The following is a 19647-nucleotide window of genomic DNA, read 5'->3' on the forward strand; positions in this document are numbered from 1 at the left end:
TCCAAAAATCTCAATTTCGTTGATGTATTCTTCCAATAACTTGCTGATTTTAAAAAGTTCAAATAAAGAACATGTAACCAATCTCATGAACTAGGTTTAGGCAATGTGCCAAAGATATATAATGTATGAGAATGGCAGTGGCAGCACTATAAAAATAAACTATCGCTTCAAAATGCGTACCTTTAGTATTTCAGCAACCCTAACTACTGTGTTTCTGTTAGTCTCAAACTTTAACAATACAAATCATTCAAATTACAACTGATTTGTATCATAATCTCTATAAGAAAACTTTTGGTAGTAATATTTCCCACGAGATAGCAATGCAGGACCTGTATACTGTATATACAAATTTCAGCAATTAAAAAAGACATACAATACAATATTTACAGATTTCATCCTTATTTGCTTTGTCAGGATAATTCATGAAATTGCAAAAGAAATTTATCTCTAAATGATCAGTAACTTGAAGAACACTTTAAAACTGAAGCAGTGTTAATTTTTTCCATGAATACAAACCTATTTTTACTCTTGTTTTAATAACTAGGAAAGGGTATAACAAGTATGTTATAATGACTACTTAAAACTACAAGGTATTAGAATTCTGGTTAATACTGTATGAGACAAGTAGCCTCTTGGAAGGCCAGTCATCTTTTCTGTTGAAAGCTCTCACTCTTAGCCTCTGCTTCCAAGACCTCAAGTGTACCAACCAAAAGGACAGAGAAGAGAACACTCAGTAAAAATTAATTTGTATAAAAGTAAAATTATTTAGAATTTTTGGCAGAATCCACACTTGTGGGGAAGCATTTGTTTCTCCGCTCTTTAACTGTTATCTTAACCAAACAAAGATATTGCCAACCTGGATTACTCTTTGTAAACTAATCATTTCATCAAAATAGGTTCATAGAAATAAAAAAATAAAATGATTCTGTTTTTGTGAGTATTGTATTTTTTTGTAAAAGGGGTCCTGTCTATATGAGAACAAAAAAGAGAGAACATTTCCCTTGGCCCTGGTATTGTAAAGCATATGATATATGGCCTTTCATTTTTTTTGACATTTAGTGCTTTTTTGAGATATAGTCCCCAGAAGGCCTTTTTCATTTTTGTCATGTAATTGCCCCATGAAATTGGATGATGTGCTAAAACACATATTTAAATCTGCTTTTGTTTTAGAATATAACTTATCCATACATTACACAGTATTTAAGTATCTTGCATCTATTTACCCATAACATTTACAAAGTGTAGCTTTTGAGCAATATAAATCGAGACAGCTTGACTCTTGAGTATAACTAGTTTTAAAAATTATCATTAAAAAAGAAGAGTATTGTACTATTACATTTGACTCTTTCATTCTTACAACACTAATTGATACTGATACTAAAAATCCCTGTACTGACTAGAATGTATCTAAATGTACAGTGAAACTTACATAAATGTATGAGGAGACTTATCGGAATAGTAATAAAAACCACCAACTATAACATACACTTCTAGTAAACAAAAATATTAAGAAAATTTAACACTGCTGAATATTTCTCATACAACACTGAAATATCTATCTACCTCATAAAGAGTTCGGATTAAAATGTGAAGAATAAGGAAACCTGCTTATGCAAATAGGGCTGTGAGTGAGAGCTTTAGACAGATAAGACAAACAACTCCCTCAGATCACGGGAGTGTTTTTATTTTATCAAGCATTTGGACATCACTTTACACGGTATAAAAACATATGAATGACTATTTCAAAATTACACTTTATCAAATTTCAATACAAATGAAGTGCTTATGGAGAGAAGCATTATAAAAGCTTTTTGCCTGGATTTTCTTACCACTAAAGCTTTCAATATCTACTTCTTTAATTTAACCCTTTTACCCCCGGGGTATTTGTAAATTTCCAACCCTTAACCCCCAGGGGGTTATTTTTTTCCCAGCACATTTTGCATTATATTCTTTTTAAATTGCTCTAACAGCCTTAATTTTTGTCATAGAGAGGTCAGGTTGGTCTCATTCTCTTGGAAAATGCCTGAATTTTCTCAAAAAATTATCAAAAATATGAAAAAAAAAATTTTTATAGCATTTTTTTGCGAGGACGTACCGGTACGTCCATGGGGGTAAAGGGATGGCTTTTGTGAAACGTACCAGTACGTCCTTTGGGGGTAAAAGGGTTAATAGCCCTACAAAGGTACAAAATAGAACAGACTAAGTATATCTATATAGGATAAAAATCAACAGGAGTTACATGGCTTAGATTGAGAATGTTCTCAAAATTGAAATAACAGAATTACAAGAGAATCATTCTATTACATATTAATGTCGAAAATTAAGGTTAAAATATACAACAATTTCCGAATACATCATTAAACCAAAACAATAACAGTTGAGGATATAAAATAAATACAATTTTAATAGACAGCTTAATCAGGCAATGCAATTAAAAACAACTCTCACATGCTTGAAAAAGACGTAATTAAAATCTATTAAGGAATAGACCAATAGATAGCATAACAAAAGGGATATTGGTTATTGTAATTTTGCATTTTATTTGCTTTAAGATAACTCAGGCATACTTGCAATGCATATGTATCAAGTTTTCATGTTCTATTTGAGAGATTTTATGATTCTGAAGGCTTATGATACAAATTGCAATTGTCTCAACTACTCGAAGTCTACAGGAAAGAGGAAACATATCGGGGTAACAAAGAAAAGTTGACAAACTTGACATTCCAAGTGCAGTATCTCCACTTATGCTTTAAAATCTGTTTATACTGTATAGGAAAGTATTAGCACTAGCTGAAGATATTTACATCAAGCTAATGGATGTCAAAATCAATTTCCATGGTTAACATAGAGCATCTGTTTTATCACTTTATTATATTTTCAAAGTTACTATTTAATACTTTTAAATGAAAAATTTGCATTTCTCCCTCTAGTGAAATCAGATATCCAACTAGTAAAGCCTTTGCCTCAAATGGCAACATTGCCTATAATAGTAAAGCCTTTGCCTCAAATGGCAACGTTGCCTATAATAGTAAAGCCTTTGCCTCAAATGGCAACATTGCCTATAATAGTAAAGCCTTTGCCTCAAATGGCAACGTTGCCTATAATAGTAAAGCCTTTGCCTCAAATGGCAACATTGCCTATAAGCAATCTTACAACATATGATAATACACACATTTGTATTGCTATCTTTATGTAAGTATAAAATACTTCAATACTGTACTATGATTCACATAACATTTACAAACAGGTTACAATCAACAGATTACATACTTCAAAGCTGTAATAAACTATTCAGTCATACATTAGGTCACTAAACATATTATTCAGTGCAGAATATATACAAATTTCGTTGATAAAAGTCATTTCTCTAAGGTATCCTTCTCTTGAATGTAAGTAGATAACTCAAAGGGGAACTATTAAAAACACTATAATACATGGAAACATTAGATTGACCAGAAGTACAGTAAGAGCCGTTTTTATCATTAGAACAAAATTACTGTACTGTATTAGATTTTGATTTATTATAAATGTGAGAATCGTTCTGCATTATTTGCACTCTTGGACTGGGTCTTACATGTTATTCATCAAATACCCAGGGGTCAGACTAGAAGGGCCATTATAAAGATGGGATGATACTGTTTCAATGTGGAATTCTTTTTAAATGAAAAATATCATGGTCACACTGTTAAAATCTGATAATTTTTTTCACACTTGGTCATTATTCCACAGACCCTGCCACTTTCCTATTATGATGGATTTTAGAAATTACGATAAATAATTCAAAGGAAAAGGAGCACTTGATATTAGCATCCTCACTTCCTTTAATAACTACACATGTAATATTTTAAATAAATTTCAAGATTCATCCATATATTTTTTTAATGAAAACTTAATTATTAATATTATGATTATTATCCTTTCTAACCAAACAACAACCCTGTTTAGAAAAAAGAATGCTATAAGCCCAAGGGTTCCAACAAAGAAGGTAGTCTAGCAAGGAAAGGGAATAAGGGAATAGCAAATAAATTATATATACAAGTAATCAATAAAAACATTAAATATTTTAAAATCAGTAACAACTTTAAGATAGATCAGTCATAGATAAATTATCAAATGAGATCTATGTCAACCTGCTCAACAGAAATGCATTTACAAAAAGTTTGAACTTCTGAAGTTCCAGTGATTTAACTACCTGATTAGGAAAATCATTCTACAATCTGTCACAGATGGAATAAAATTTCTAGAATCCTGTTAGTTAGAATTAATTGCATACTTAGTACTACATACAGGATGGTACAGTCTGGGAAGATCTGAATGCAATGGATGGTCTGATTTATGGAAAATCTTATGTAAAATGCATATAGAAGTAACTGAATAATGATGCCAGAGATCAATATCCAGATCACAAATAGGACATTTCATGGACCAAGTTTGTATTCAACAAATGAAGATGAGAGTCTGAATGGCTTCTAAAATACTTTTAAGATCTTGAAAATTATATATTTTTGTGGTGGAACACCTTTAAAACAAGCCTAGAAAACAATCTCGATGTATATGCAGATGATGCTTCTGTACTCTCTTTAAATTGAATTCACCTCCCGAGAAAAGATGTGAGAGTGCTGAATCCCTTAAAGAGATCTAGCTAAAATTAGTGAATGGTGCAAACAATGGGGCATGAAGTTGAATCCTAACAAAACTCAAAGTATGATTGTAAGTACAGTAGGTCTTGGACAGTGACACCTCAACATCCACATCTCTGCATTTATAATATTTCTTTAACTATATACAACTCCTTTAAAATTAGTTGTAAATTTTTTTAAGGCAAATTTACTTCTGAGAAATAAATTGTCTGTTTCTTCTTCAATTGCACAAAAGATTGGCTTATAGAGAGTCTTTAAGATTTTTGGTGATCTATTCTGAAGAAATGCTATAATTTTTTCATTCTACCTTGTTTTGAGTACTGTTCTGCTTTTTGGTGCTGACTCTCACCTTCATTTGTTGGACAAAAATGTGCAGTCTACTATATTTCTTATTTCTGATCTTGATATTAATCTCTGACACCATCATTTAGTTAGTTCTTTGTGCCTACATCAAAAGATTTTTCATAATTCTTACCATCCTTTGCAATTGGATCTTCCCCGACTGTATCATCCTGTACATACTATTAAGTACACAGTTAATTCTAACAGTCTTGCCTTCTTCATCATATGGCTCAGCAGTATTCTAGAAGCTTTATTCCACATGTGACCAGATTGTGGAATGATCTTCCTAATCTGGTGGTTGAATCACTAGAACTTCTGAGGTTCTAACTAGCAGTGACTGTTTTTATGTTTAACAGGTTGACATTAGGTTCCTCTTCATAATTCATATATGATATATTTACTTCAACGTTGCTACTGTTATATAGTTTATTTCCATATTTTCTTTCCTCACTGGGCTATTATCTCTGTTGGAGCCCTTGAGCTTGTAGCATCCTGCTTTTCCAACTAAGGATGTAGCTCATCTAATAATGATAATAATAATAATAATAATAATAATAATAATAATAATAATAACAACAACAGTTGGTCGAACATATTGCTGTGACAAAAGTACTTGAAGCAATTTATGTTATATACTTGTTATTTGCTATCTATCAAAATTAAGACATTCAAATATGCAAAATACGTTTTGTTATTAATGTTGTATTACATTTTCTACAAATAAAAACTAGGTCTTCATGGATTTCCAATTAAATAAATTTACTAAATGAGTGTGTTCAATTATTTGCAGGAATCTATCTCAAGCTTTGGAAAACAGTTCACCATTCGGTAAAGGTTCCGATGGTGCACAGCGCTGACTAAGTCGATCGTGTTTACATGAGCCTCACACTCTCGAGTTACTTCAGGTCCTTCCATTGTGAAGGTTGATATTTGCTATTACTAGTAATTAGCTTATTGAGACCGATGAGCCACATATTAAGCCTCTCTTAGGGATCTTCTTAAATGAGAGATGAAAGTTGACAAAGGCCAGTTTTCCACGAGATATAATGCTCTTAAATATGACTGACAACAACAAACGCAGTAAAAAATTTCAATCTTCAATTTTCAAGCATTGTATAAATTTGCGTTAAAATGGCTATCGCATATCTTCAAGGTGTGCTTTGATGCACACTCAAAATATGAAAAAAGAGCATCCATTTAATAAATATACTACAGAATCTATTCTTGGCACATAAGAGGTTACTCCAATTCAGTCTGGCTTTGCGAAACTGACTTGTCTGAGTACTGGGCGATTATCATTCCGTTAAACTAATCATTCATTGAAAGCACATCAAGAATATCTATTTTACCAAGATTGAAAAACTCTGTATGAAACAACTATCATTGAAAAACAAATAAAAATATTGTTATTTGCCATACATTTGCTATAACTTTACAATTTACAAAAAGGTCTTCTCGATTTCTAGTGGCCTACAGTGTACAATAAAGTGCAAGTAAACTAAAAAGAATAAATGTATTTTTCTACAAAAGAGTAACTATTCAGGTCCATTTTCACCCCATAATTATGGATCTATATTTCAGTAATATTTTAATATTACACTTAAAAGTATTTTGATATTCAAATGCCACAATACATATTCAAAAAATATCTTCCACAAAATACTGTAGAACCATAGATTTGAAGTGGTAGAGTTACCTTTATGTGGCAGTTAAAATCTTGTATTAAGAGTCTGCTAGCTATCATTTCAATAGCAATGATATCAATCATTTTAACGCGGAAAGTTTTTCATGTACATTTGCTTTTCTGTCTTTAAAAGTATCAGTAAAATGGTGTAAGTAGCTAATACAGTGCAGAAGATGATAAACCTACTGTCAAACATAGAAATTTAAGAAACTGATTTTCTGTTATTGACTGTAATCCACAGATCTCCTCTGCTTTTCAACTTCCAATGCAAAGACTTGGTTCTAGACATTCGCCATAAGAATATGGTTAGTTCGTGTCAGGTCAAATGGCTTGCCTACTGGTCATGTTGTCTATATGGAAAGTCTGTCAATCACCACTAAAGGAGTCTTGGCTGATAGCTAATATATCACAAATTTTTAAGTAATTTGTATTTTTCCTAACATACTTACCTAGAACTACCTTCTTAGGAGTTACTGGTAACTCTACCTAACCGACCAGCTTTTTGTATAGTTTACCCTCTTTCCGTTTTCTACGGGGTCAACCTCAGGCAGTGTGATATGTGCCCTGAGGCGACCCAGGGTCGGGAAGCGTGCTAGCTCAGGTCGTCGAATCGTCAGTAAGTTTCTGGTCGCGACTTGGAACAAATTCAATTTTAGATCTATAACGATACCTTTTGAGGAATCTATCTTTCAGATATGTTTTAGATAACACTGCTTTCCTCAAAAGATTTAACATTTTGCATAGCAAATGTTAATTCTTTTACAATTTACAGTTTTGCAATATATTAGCTATATGACTCACAGGTCGGTCTTCAAGACGATTCATCCTTTCACAGCTCTCAGGTTTGTAATGCTACACTACTGTAACAAAACATTCTATAATGTTTCTAATAATTTACAGTAAAAAATAAAACATTTTAAACTAAAATCTGTAATTCTAAAACATACCAGGCATTAATATGCTATTCATTCTTTAAATGGAAAGCCTTGGTTCAAAAATACAAAATAAAATTTTCACTTTATGCAAAATCATTTATTCCAGCTATAGCACAGTTTCCCATATACCATGGAAAAATTATCTAAATTTTCTATTCCAACCAAGGATTGTCTTTTAAAGAATAAATAGAACACAAATTCCAGGAAGTTTCATTAAAATAATCTTATATATCACTTTTTTATGAATAAAGTCTTAGAACTCATTACTGTACCATCACCAACAGCAAACTATAAATGTGGGGGCAAGTTCCATTTGAAATGACTACGAAGGTACAATTATTTTCCCCAGTTCAATATACTTCTCCCATCAATACTTGGCTAATTCATTACTCTACATATCATAAAAAAGCAACAAGACCAGTCAATTTCCATTTACAAAATTGTGAAAGTATATTTAAAAGTATTATAAAAAAAATTTTCATATCAAAATACATCTTAATAATTCATATTCAGTAAAGTTTATATTTAAAAATTGGGCTGTTCATGATCTTAACTATATAGGTCTTATGTCAAAAGTAGAATTTTAATAATACAATATGTTATTTCTTTACTCACCTGACGTTCATATTGCATTTCTATGGAAGCTTGATTTCATTAACATTTAGCCATAAACCTTAAGATTTCCTGTCTTTTCCTTTCAATAAACTTATGCCTCAAGTAAAGTAGGGAAACAATCTAGCAGTAAATGGCAACCACTTAAAGCTTGTTTAAGCCCTAGATTCTTTGTCTTTTCAGTCTCTAAGTAATGCAGACAGCCTCCTCACGATGGCCTTATGGGACTTGACCACCCTTTTTGCTGTCACGTTAAAAGTGATATTTGCCGTCATCTTCATACAGCATCCTTTTCGTCATTCTTGATATAGCAAATGGTAGATTCATTTATTCAGATTTTAGTGAGATTTGTCTTGTCACTGTTTGTGTATAAATCCAATTTCTTGGTATTCCTCACTACAAACACTATCAATAATTTTGATTATAAACAAATCTTAACCGCCTTCTACTGATGCTGTAATGGTGGCCTCAGTTCGCATAGCTTTTCCCTTTCTTGAGCATGTCAAGGAGTCACATCTCTGCTATAGTAAGCACCATCCTATGATGCTTGGGTTCACTGCCAAAAGCCTTAGAAGGTGCAAAATGTTTGACTAGCATTGTAGAGGTTGAAAGAAATTCACAATTTTAGCCAAACAAAAGGTTTTGTCAAAGAATATTTTTTTTGGGGGGATAATGTGAGGTCCCAAAGGACTTTCCTTTGTAAGGCTAGAACAGGGAATCAAAATTGTCATTAATACCAAATAAATATTCTCCCCTGCTCTATGGCCAGTGTATCAATGTGCAAAACATGGACTCAATTTGTATAAGGGACACCCACAAATTCAGGATCATTAGAACTCAACACAGCACCTCAGTAGCTGAAATTCGTCTGCTATGAGTTATATGTATGTATTGAAAGTTACCAACCTCTCGGTTAAATACCAGCCTATCGATGCCGCAACTACCCCTTAACCTCCATTCACTTGACTGTGGCTGGACCTTTGGGTTACCAGCTTCCAAGTAAGACACCGGTGGGATCTCTTCCTTTAGGTTCTAGGGATTATGCTGTGGCTGGGTCTTAGGGTTCCAAGCTTCCTAGGAAGAGTCTATTGGGAGCTTTTCCTTCTGTTTCAAGTATTGACGGGTCAGTAGTGAGCGCGGGGGTGGGGGGGGGGATGCCAGGAGGGTTTTGCTATGGATGTAGAGAGGGGAGTTTTACTAGGGCAATCTTGTGATGGTTGTACCTTTTGGCCCGAGTAGAATGTTTTTCGGCAAAAGTATACAGACTTTCCATTCGATGACATCGAATTTGAGAACCTTTTGGCATTTCCAGACCCAAGATGGAGATTCAGAGATCCATCTCTTAGGGCATGTTCCTAAACAACCATGAAGGAGGTTGTTCTGTTACCATAAAAGTCTGCTCTAAATACTTTAGCAGCAGCAGTATCAGATGCTGGGGGTTTTCTTGTAGACCAAAGTGTGTTGGATGCTTTTGAGGATGGAATGACAGTGCCTGGCCAGAAAACTGCCTTTTTGGCTAAAATAGTGAAATTGGCATCTGAGTCAATAAGGGAGGTGGCGGTAAAAGGTGATTTTACCTGTCCCATGGAGTGTAATCTCTTTTCAGGAGTATACCCTAAGGAGTTTGAAGGTTTAGCAGAACTAAAAGGGTTTTATGAAGTCTTCCTTCCTAAAAAATGGGATACGGAGGTTGGCAACAATCAATAGGGTAACCATTTCCCTTCAGTCCCAGATTACCTTAGGACTGCAGAATTCAGTGCCTGGCAACCTTTTTCAATTTAGTGTCTGCTGAGGCTTCCTTTTCCTTAAAAGTGAGGGCTATAAGAGCATCCCAGATGGCCACTTCAACTGTAGTAAAGTTGCTGTGTAAACCTGTCTATGAGGCCTTGTAGAACTTTGTTAGAGCAAAGTTCTAGGTGAGGCATGGCGCATTTGACCTAGAGAAAATGTAGATGAAAGAATTTTTGTCTAGTGATCTGCAATGCAAATCCTTCTGTTCCCATGCCTTAGAGGATAAAGCCAAACCTAATGCGGAGGCAATGGCCACTTCACTTCCTGAGAAATGAAGGAAAGGTTTACTGTCCCTCTTAAAAAAGAAGAAAGCTTCGTTTCATAAATCTAAAGCCTATAAGATCTAGCAGCAGGGTCAACAGCAACCCACAAAGAGATCAACCTTTTTTTCCCATTCTAAGCCTTAATGTACAACGAAGTTTCATCGAGAGGAACAAAGACAGTAAAGCTACTCTGCTCAATGTGAGGACCTATCCCAGGGCTAGTCAAACTTTCTCTTTAGTGCAAGGGATGGCTAGTGGAGGCTATTGGAGACAGATAAGCTGGTAAATCATATAGATGCAAAGGATCTCATCAATTATGGGCTTTGGGTTGGGGGTTGTCTCCATCGTTTTCAGGGACGTTGTACCTTTTCTCAGTGGGCAGAGTATAGACTCCGAGGGTCTCAGTTGGTTGTGGATATCAAAACCTCCTCTACACTACAAGTTTCATCAGGCCAGCACCCAGGAATTTGACTCCTTTGTAAAATGGAGTCATAGAAAGGGGCGGGTTTCTAAAATTCCAGGGCAGACTATTCAGAGTACGGAGGAAAGACTCTCCAGAGAGAGAAGGGTGATTATCGACCTATGTCGTCTCAACAAATACAACAGCTGCAATCCATTCAAAATGATGACCATCCTGGATGTCAGCAAATTACTACTCTGAGGGCTTGGACCTGTACTACAGATATAAAAGATACTTATTGGCACATCCCTAATGCTTACCACTTCTTACCATAGCTAGGGTTTCACCTCAGGAGGGGGTGTACAGGTTCAAAGAAATACCATTTGGCTTCAACATTGCCCCAAGACTGTTTTCAAAGCTAGTAAAGATAATAAACATAAACATTCTGGAGATAGGGACTGTCGACAACCTGAAATCAGTACAGAGGCTGAAGAGACAAAGGGTTTGTGGCTAGAACAAGCCATTAAGGGTTGCCATTAATGACTAAATTGTCTTATTACTTTATTAGAAGCATAAGTCTAATGAAAGGAAAGAAAACAGGATTTTTATTAGTTTTAAGGGTAATTGTCAATAAAACCGAGCAAATGAACATCAGGGGAAGTTCATAGAAATAATATGGTAATTTACTATGCAATAAATTTAAATTAAATCCAAACCTATTTCAATGACAAAAATTGACATCACAAAATTGTTACTTTTTACTGATTGCAATTATTACATTAACATAAAATGTAAAGCTTTTTGAAATACTGCATCTTTTTTTTATGCAAAATGAAAACTGAACTGGTTATAATCATCACATTGATTCTTATGCACAACCCAAGGACATTTACACTGGCCCACAGGAAGGAAGTAGCCTTAGGAATGGCAAATAATATTTTTAAATACTAGCGCAAAAAAAATTGTCCTTGATACAGTCACACCTTTATGTAATCTATGTTAGGCACAGTATATCACGTGCCTGGATCTTCCCTATATTCATAAGATCAAAGTGGGCTTACATAAAACGATAGCTTGCTGCTCTCTTGGAGACAAATTTAAAATATTGCAATACTGAAAGTCGTTCGTTACATTAGTAATTTAAAAGCCTTCAAGACCCAATGTGATGATAATGATTACCATATTTGACTGTCATATTTACAACATTAGAAGTGAAACCTTGGAACATTAGGACCCACAAAATAAATTATGATTAACTCAAAAGGAAAAAACTATGTACAAAAAGAACATATACTCAACTTGCACCCTACGAAAAACGATTAGTTACATTCAACTCCCAAAAGGATAAACATACTGTAATTATAAAAAGGGACTATGTCATTGGAGAAATGCTTCCAGTAGAGCCGACTCTTTAAAAATATTCGTATTGTGTTACGTTACAAATCAAAACATCTTAACAAACCAGAATACTGCATTATAATTAATATAAACAATTCCTGAAATATGAGAGTATCCTTGTTCTATTGTCAGCTACTATAATTCAATATAATACTTTGGAAATATATTGGCACATTCAGTATCTAAAAAAAAATGGAATCACCAAGAAAGAATAATTAGGGTACCACTAACTACTTCTAGTATCATGGGATTTTAGACACCATTTTCTTAAATGCTGGTGTAACATGTCTTTGAAAGGAATATCTAACTCGGTAAGAGATGAACAAGATAACTACTAATCACTGTTTCCTTAAGTATTTCTACTTTTTCTACTTCTAGTGATACATGAATTCTTTTCTTGAATTATAAAATACCTCGGCTATTTGTTCTATTTTTTTTAATCTATAAATCATGTATCACCAGAAAATCATAAACCTTAAAGCTATTGTGAACGTACCTCTTTTCTTTGGTAACATCATCCCAGAGAGCAAGATGAACTAAGCCATGTAATTAAACTGCATTACACCATGAAGACACCCACAACGGTATTCTCTAAGAGAAAAGGGATTTTGACGAAGGAAAAATCTATTTCTGGGAAGAGGCCTGTGACGGCCGGTGAAAAGTCCTTCTTTGTACCTTTTCTAATATAAATCTTCCAAATATACTAGAGAAAGATAAAAGCATGGAATGCAGAGGTTACAACCCTCGCGCGAACACCTTGTAGGTGTCGTGTATTTAACAAAGGCGTGGGAAAACCACTATTCACAGGCTGTCTTCCAATTAGATAACTCCTTCATCAAAGGGAAGGGCCGTAACAAAGACCCCAGAAACCACACTTGCACCACGCCACCGCTACCCACACGAACACCCTCCAGGTCATCCTTCTGTTTTGGACTTGCCCTTTCACCGAGCGTCACAGGTCTCTCCCCAGAAACAGATTTTTCCTTCGTCAAAATCCCTTTTTAGCAGGAAATTATCTAAACTACATATCCAAACAATCTGGAGCAGAAATGTCACAATGCCCTTTCAATAAATCATCATTCTCACCTGCTTCATCTGGAGTTAAAGGTAATGGTTCATGATGAGTTGGCAAAATCAAATATGTAAGGACAGCATAGTAGTGAATGAAGGCTCCTAAAACAACAAATAAATGCCAAATAGCATGGGCAAGGGGTACTCGTCCATCAAGCTTGAAGAAAATTACCCCAATCACATATATAGCTCCTCCCAACTTCAATTCATCCAATCCAGCGTGGTCATCCTGTAATAAATTATAAAAAGTTATGTACTCGTTTGCCACAATAATGAAGTTATGTATAGTTTATTAAGTGTTAATATAAAGAAATAAAATCTTCATAAAATGCTGCAGGGTATCAAATTTGGATTTACTGTAGACCCCTTATTCTTTTTCTACAAGAATCAAACCAAGTGGCCTTGATAATCAAAACCAAAGAGAAAAAACTGAAAGAAAAATTACTTGAGCAACAAAGAGAAGGATTTATTATAAATTTTGTAAAGCATTAGATACAGAAACAATACAGAAGGGAAAAATGCTATGAGGACAAAGGAATAGAACACCCAATGACATGACCTGTTCGAAGAATACCAAATCTAACATAGTAAATAGGGGGTGAACGTTTCCTCCTGGGTATCACATACTCATAAGAAAAGGGGAGTCTTTCATTTTACACTTGGTAAAATGAATAACCGTGAACAATTATGGCCCAAAGGTACTGAATAACTGGATATATCACCAGTTTAGCCCAAAAACGATGCAGTGTCCAACTTACACTTACATCCTGCTTTGTTTAAAGGCCTGTCCACACTATCGGGCATGCCTGACAGCCAAACAGTGATACCAGATCTGGTAACGCCAACACACAAACTAGGAGGGCGAGTGGCAAGCATGAAGGTGATGTCAGAAGCCAGGAAATGACAGGAATATGCACAGGCAGCTGCCGGTAAATGAGCTTGAACGAAACACCAGGAACTCACCACTAGTAAACTCAAGCAATTCAGGGTTTGGGGCAGAAATGTTTACAGCCCCAAATTATGGAGCTTTGGTGACCTTTCTTTCCTCGGTGATGATGGCTTATTAACCCTTTTACCACCAGGCTATTTGGAAATTTCCAACCCTTAACCGCCAGGGGGTTATTTTTTTCCATGAACATTTTGGTGTATATATTTTTTAAATTGCTCTAACAGCCTTAGTTTTTGTCATAGAGAGGTCAGGTTGGTCTCATTCTCTTGGAAAATGCCTGAATTTTCTCAAAAAAATTATCAAAAATATGAAAAAAATAATTTTTATAGCATTTTTTTGCAAGGACGTACCGGTACGTCCATGGGGGTAAAGGGATGGCTTTTGTGAAACGTACCAGTACGTCCTTTGGGGGTAAAAGGGTTCAGATAGCATAGGAGATAATGGTACAAGGAAGGTTTCTGAATTTTCCAAACTATTTTGAATGATTACTTCCCATTAGAAATAATTCAATTCTAGGTAGATTCACAGAGTTTTGCTTGTTAACTTTCTTACCAAAATTCTCTCTCCCAAAACATACTCACAATTAAAGATTCTTAAAAAATTACAGTCCTCCTATTTACAACTTTAGTAGTTTAAAGAATGTTTAGTTTCTTATTATTGGTAGAGATATTTCGTTTGTGTGTCATCACCAGTATTGGTTTAATTTGTTATACAAATTATGACCAATCAATTTTTGTAAATTTATATCAAAATGAATATGAAGGTACCCTTGTGATACGATATGAGTTGGAAAATCTATAAATATCAAAATATTTTTTTGATAACAAGACAGAAAGTTAATAGAAGTAAGGTTGGCAGATATAATCAAATGTTTTGAATTGTAGCTTTAGACTTTTTAAAAAAATATGGTAGCTGTCTATAAGGTGGCACATGGCCCGAATGCACTTTTCTTTGTGATTTAAGTACATTCTTGTGATTTTTATCCTTGATAAATCATGGTATAGTATTATCTTATGAAATTGGTGTCCGCTGTGTTCTCTTTGTCCACCAGTATTTGCCCGCTGAACGAGTCGAGTTTGTGGGCTAGTAGCACCGTTTGTTGACAGATTCTTGCCTGCGGTTTTATCCCTTCTGATATCATCAATCCTCATTCTCATTACCCATTGGGATCTGATATTACCGTTTGCACGTCGGGCATGCCCGATGTTGTTTGTGGACAGATCTTAATTATTAACATGAGGCCATAATCAACCATTCAAACTGAAACGAATGAGAAACATTAATCAGCTTTGGATAGGACTAAAAAATACGATTGGACTCATTGCTGCTGACAGTGAAGTCTTTGACTGGAGAGCGGGCAAGGCTACTTGTCTGCGCTCACCACCTATCGTTAACAACCTCATTTATTTCAATGGCCATTACAGTACCACTGAAGGCAATCCTTATTTAAAAGGATGAAAGAATTGTATAAGAGTAGGAACTAATATTGTTCTATGATTTTACTTTGAGATGAGATTGGTTGCAGTAGGAATTTTGACGAAGGAAAAATCTATTTCTGGGCGAGGAACCTGTGTCGCCCAGTAAAATGCTCCTTAAAGCAAAGCACCATTTCTAAGGTATAAATACTGCTAAATATACCAGAGAAAAAAGTTGCATGGAACGCCAGGAATATACCCAGCTCACTCACCCTTATAGGGTGTCGGTATAAAAACTGGGGCGAGTGAAACCACTACCAGAGGTCCCTTTCCAATTAGACTTCTCCCTCCTCAACATTCCCCGTTACTACGAGGTGTCGTATCCTGTTTGGTCTCTTTCAATAACTCTATTTCAACAGGTAAATTCTATTAGCCACATAAATAATTGAATCCATAAAACTAATTGAATACTGCTAACTTTGCAAGTGCATATATGTCTAGCATTAGTTGTCTATATTTCATACTAACTGGGAGAGAGTCATAGTTTCAATAAGAGCTCGATTGAATACACATTCTTAACCCAACAATTTATTCTAGAAGCAGTGCATCAGTATGAGTATTTTACTATAATTACTATAATAGTGTGACGGGGTAGGTTATTAGCATTACCACCGACACTGATGTCAACAGGTGGCATTAGATAGAGCTTAGCTGCTGCCCCCTAGCAATTGACAGAACAATCAGCTGAGGGTCCTTGTTTGGGAATAGGCCGAAGGAGCTACCACCTAGTGGATGTTGTAGTAAAGAATAATCTCTCCAGAATATAAATTATTTCTAAAAACAATATTTTGTTAAGAGTTATACATCAACCAGTATGTGTTAAGAGGTAGAGGGCCATGGAGTATAAAAAGATTATTGTTACAATTGTCCAATTGTGTATCTTAATGAAGTCACGCTAAGGATATTTAGAGAAATGATGTGACATGAAAGGGGGGGGACTCAAGGAAAATAATCATGAGGCTTCCCCACACTGTTTATTGGCATAGGCCCCGTCCACACGAGCGATCTTTGCTCGGTAAACTTTGCCTCTTTGCGAGCTAAGCCTGTCGAACGCATTTAAGCTCTTGTCCAAACGACGGTGGTTGGGTAGTGAAAGACTGGCAGTGAGTGACTGACACAGGATCAAGTTGTATGAAGACGTTTGAGAAAGTCAACAAGTAGATAAAGCACGTAGCAACAAATAACCCTGAAACATTCATCGTCAACAAAATTATAACAATATCATGAAAAAACGTAAACAAAATAGTAAGCAGCACAGATATTTTAAGGAAATGAGTTGAATAAATAATATAAAACTGAGAAAGATAATTTATTATTAAGATAAATGTAATAATACAGTACACTGCATAAGTTGCAATTTAGAGCTTTTATTTAATTTCTTTGTTAATAAGATTTACCTTAATTAGGAGTATTGATAATTTATAAGCAGTGCATATATATATATATATATATATATATATATATATATATATATATATATATATATATATATATATATATATATATATATATATGCAAAAGCAGATGTATATATTCGAAAGTGACTGCATGTCATTAGTGTGACAACTTTATCCCTTTATTGGAAGACGAATTTCCGTCAGGGAAAACCCTTGCCAGGCAAAGCCTTGATACTTCGCTAAACATCAGGGAAGCCCTGTGCGAAGCTTTGCTCGCGGTTTCTCCATTTCTGACGTCACACCGAGCAAAGCTTACCAAGCAGTGCTCGCTCGTGTGGACGGGGCCATATGCATCAACACAACAACTCTACAGACAAAACCTCTCTACAGCACAAGCACTTTAAAGGACGGTGTCCTAAACTACACTCATTTGATCAGACACAAGGGTTGAAATGTACTGACACCAAATTCCTCATGAGGATCTATTCAGAACCTGGACATCACCAGTAACACCCAAACTGATCAGAGGCTAGCTCCATAGAATGCCTGATGACCTAAACAACTAGAAGAAACTTCCCCTCCTTCCTGAATGGCCCTCTATCTCTAACAGAGACTACAATAGTTGGTCTACAACTAATAGACATCTTTAGAAATAACTTTTCTTCTGGGGGAGATTATTGATGACTACAACACACTGTGTGGCAGCAGCTTCCAGCCTATTCCTCAACAAGAACCCTCAGCTGAGTGTCCTATCAATCTCTAGGGGGTAGTAGTTATGCTTGAACTTCTGACAGCTGCCGACAACAGTTTCAGTGGCAAAGCTGATATTGTAACCTGTCATGTCACAATAGACTAAAAACAGTAGAATACTGACTTACTGTCTAGCAAACTGGCCTATACATTTCAATCACTTGCTGAGAAACCCAGGGTAAATCCAGGTGTTATATCATCTTTTTACCCATCTGATGTACATATTGCTTTTGCTTGAAGCCGTGTTGATGATTAGCCTAAAATAAAGAAAAAATTAACTTTCCCTGCAAAATGCTTCCTTCTCTGGGAACCACCACACACCATCTGGTGGTTCATGACCCCTAACTTGTCAATAATTTGACATGTCAACTTCCTACTCTCTAGTCCCTCATTGGTTAGTGTCTAAATAAGAATTACTTTTTTTTTATTTTCTATTTAAGTCAAATAAAATTTCTGTGGTTCAATTTGAAATCACAATGTCATTCAAATGTCTCCTACCTTCGTGAAATGTAAACATATCCATCTGGCAGATACAGAGTTGTGTTTTTGTGTATGGAGGAATATAGTTCACCTCCATTTTATCTTGTTTTGAATTTATGTCAGTTGTTGGTTGACTGCTTTGATTAAAACCAAGTAATTAATGTTTAGTTCAGGTAAATCCAGAGATGACTGAGAACAGTAGGCTAACTGCTTAAATTTTGTCTGGTGGTTGGTTTATTTTTGCATTATCTTTACTAAACTTGCAAAATTTATGCTTTTTGGACCACTGAGTTCCAAGGTGATTGTGTCCACCTTCTTAAACCTTTATTATGGCATGAATATCTAATAAATATTATTCTTAATATAAATTCTGGAAGATTAAGGCTCATGTTTCAATTGGCAGTGAGCCCAGCCCTATTTAGAATTTTAACTTATGTACTTTTTTTGGCCAACAGGTGTTAATGAAAGGATAGTACTTTTCTTTCAAAGGAGCCCCTTGCCTAGAGAGGCGTACAGTATACAGAAACTCACTTTGATAGCGTTTCTTGAGGTAAGTCTAGATATGTACAAATAAGCCTTACTTTCACAGTTTCCATAATCTTCAAGACATATTGCTAAATGTTTGTCTGAGTGTAAGAGAAGTTTCTCATTCATTTCGTTTTTATTGTGGAGATCTTTTCCCTTTTAAAACAATCAACGGTCTAATATTGTTCATGACTGTACTTAGATATCTTTAACATTAGTGGGTATAAACCAAAGAAAATTTTTGAATAATGTACAAGAGAATTAAAGAATGTACGTGAAATAATCACCTTTGAAAAGTTTTTATTGGAAGAAAATTAATATTGATTTTAATTTGGATTGGTTTAGATATGAATAATCCAACAAGATGATTACAAATTATTTTGAAAAATGTCTAAAGTTTTAACCTATCAAAGATATTGATCTAGTTACTACGATGAAATATTAAGATATTTCGTCTTGATGAGTATTTTTTTAAATAGAAGTAATTTAGCATTAAAACTAAATCAAATTCACATTTTATTAAATATCCAGTCATTTAATAATCAAACAGTCCCAGCACCAAGTCCTATGTCCCAAATCTTATATCACTAATAAGGTATTAGTCATGGTTAATTATTTACACGATAGGCAATTTAATTAACATACTCTGTTGCCTATTTATAATTGGTCAGAATTTCATGGGTCTAATATACTCATTAGGTTTACTCTAGACAAGAATTTTTACTTAAAGTGGGCCATGTAGATATATGAAGTTATGAGATACAATTAATAATGGTAACATCTTTAAAGATCAAAAGTAGAAGAAACTTGCTTTCAGTTTAATGGAAAATTCAAGAGAATTAGACTGGTTTATTATAGACGGTACGCTAGCCATTAACGTACTGTACTCTCAGTTGATAGCAATACTACAGCCTTTTATGAGCTTTAGGATATGT

General features: G+C 34.7%; 1 protein-coding gene across 1 annotated transcript in view; it reads right to left on the reverse strand.

Annotated features, from left to right (window-relative positions):
* Positions 1-8886: 8886 nt before the first annotated feature.
* LOC137616708 (monocyte to macrophage differentiation factor 2) overlaps positions 8887-19647 on the reverse strand; it is a 65093-nt gene continuing 54332 nt past the window's right edge. The window contains exon 6 of the mRNA XM_068346703.1: positions 8887-13365. Coding sequence (XP_068202804.1) covers positions 13087-13365 — 279 coding nt within the window. The 3' untranslated portion in view covers positions 8887-13086. The remainder of the gene's footprint in view (positions 13366-19647) is intronic.

The sequence above is a fragment of the Palaemon carinicauda genome, chromosome 22 (assembly GCF_036898095.1).
Source record: "Palaemon carinicauda isolate YSFRI2023 chromosome 22, ASM3689809v2, whole genome shotgun sequence".
Lineage (NCBI taxonomy): Eukaryota > Metazoa > Arthropoda > Malacostraca > Decapoda > Palaemonidae > Palaemon > Palaemon carinicauda.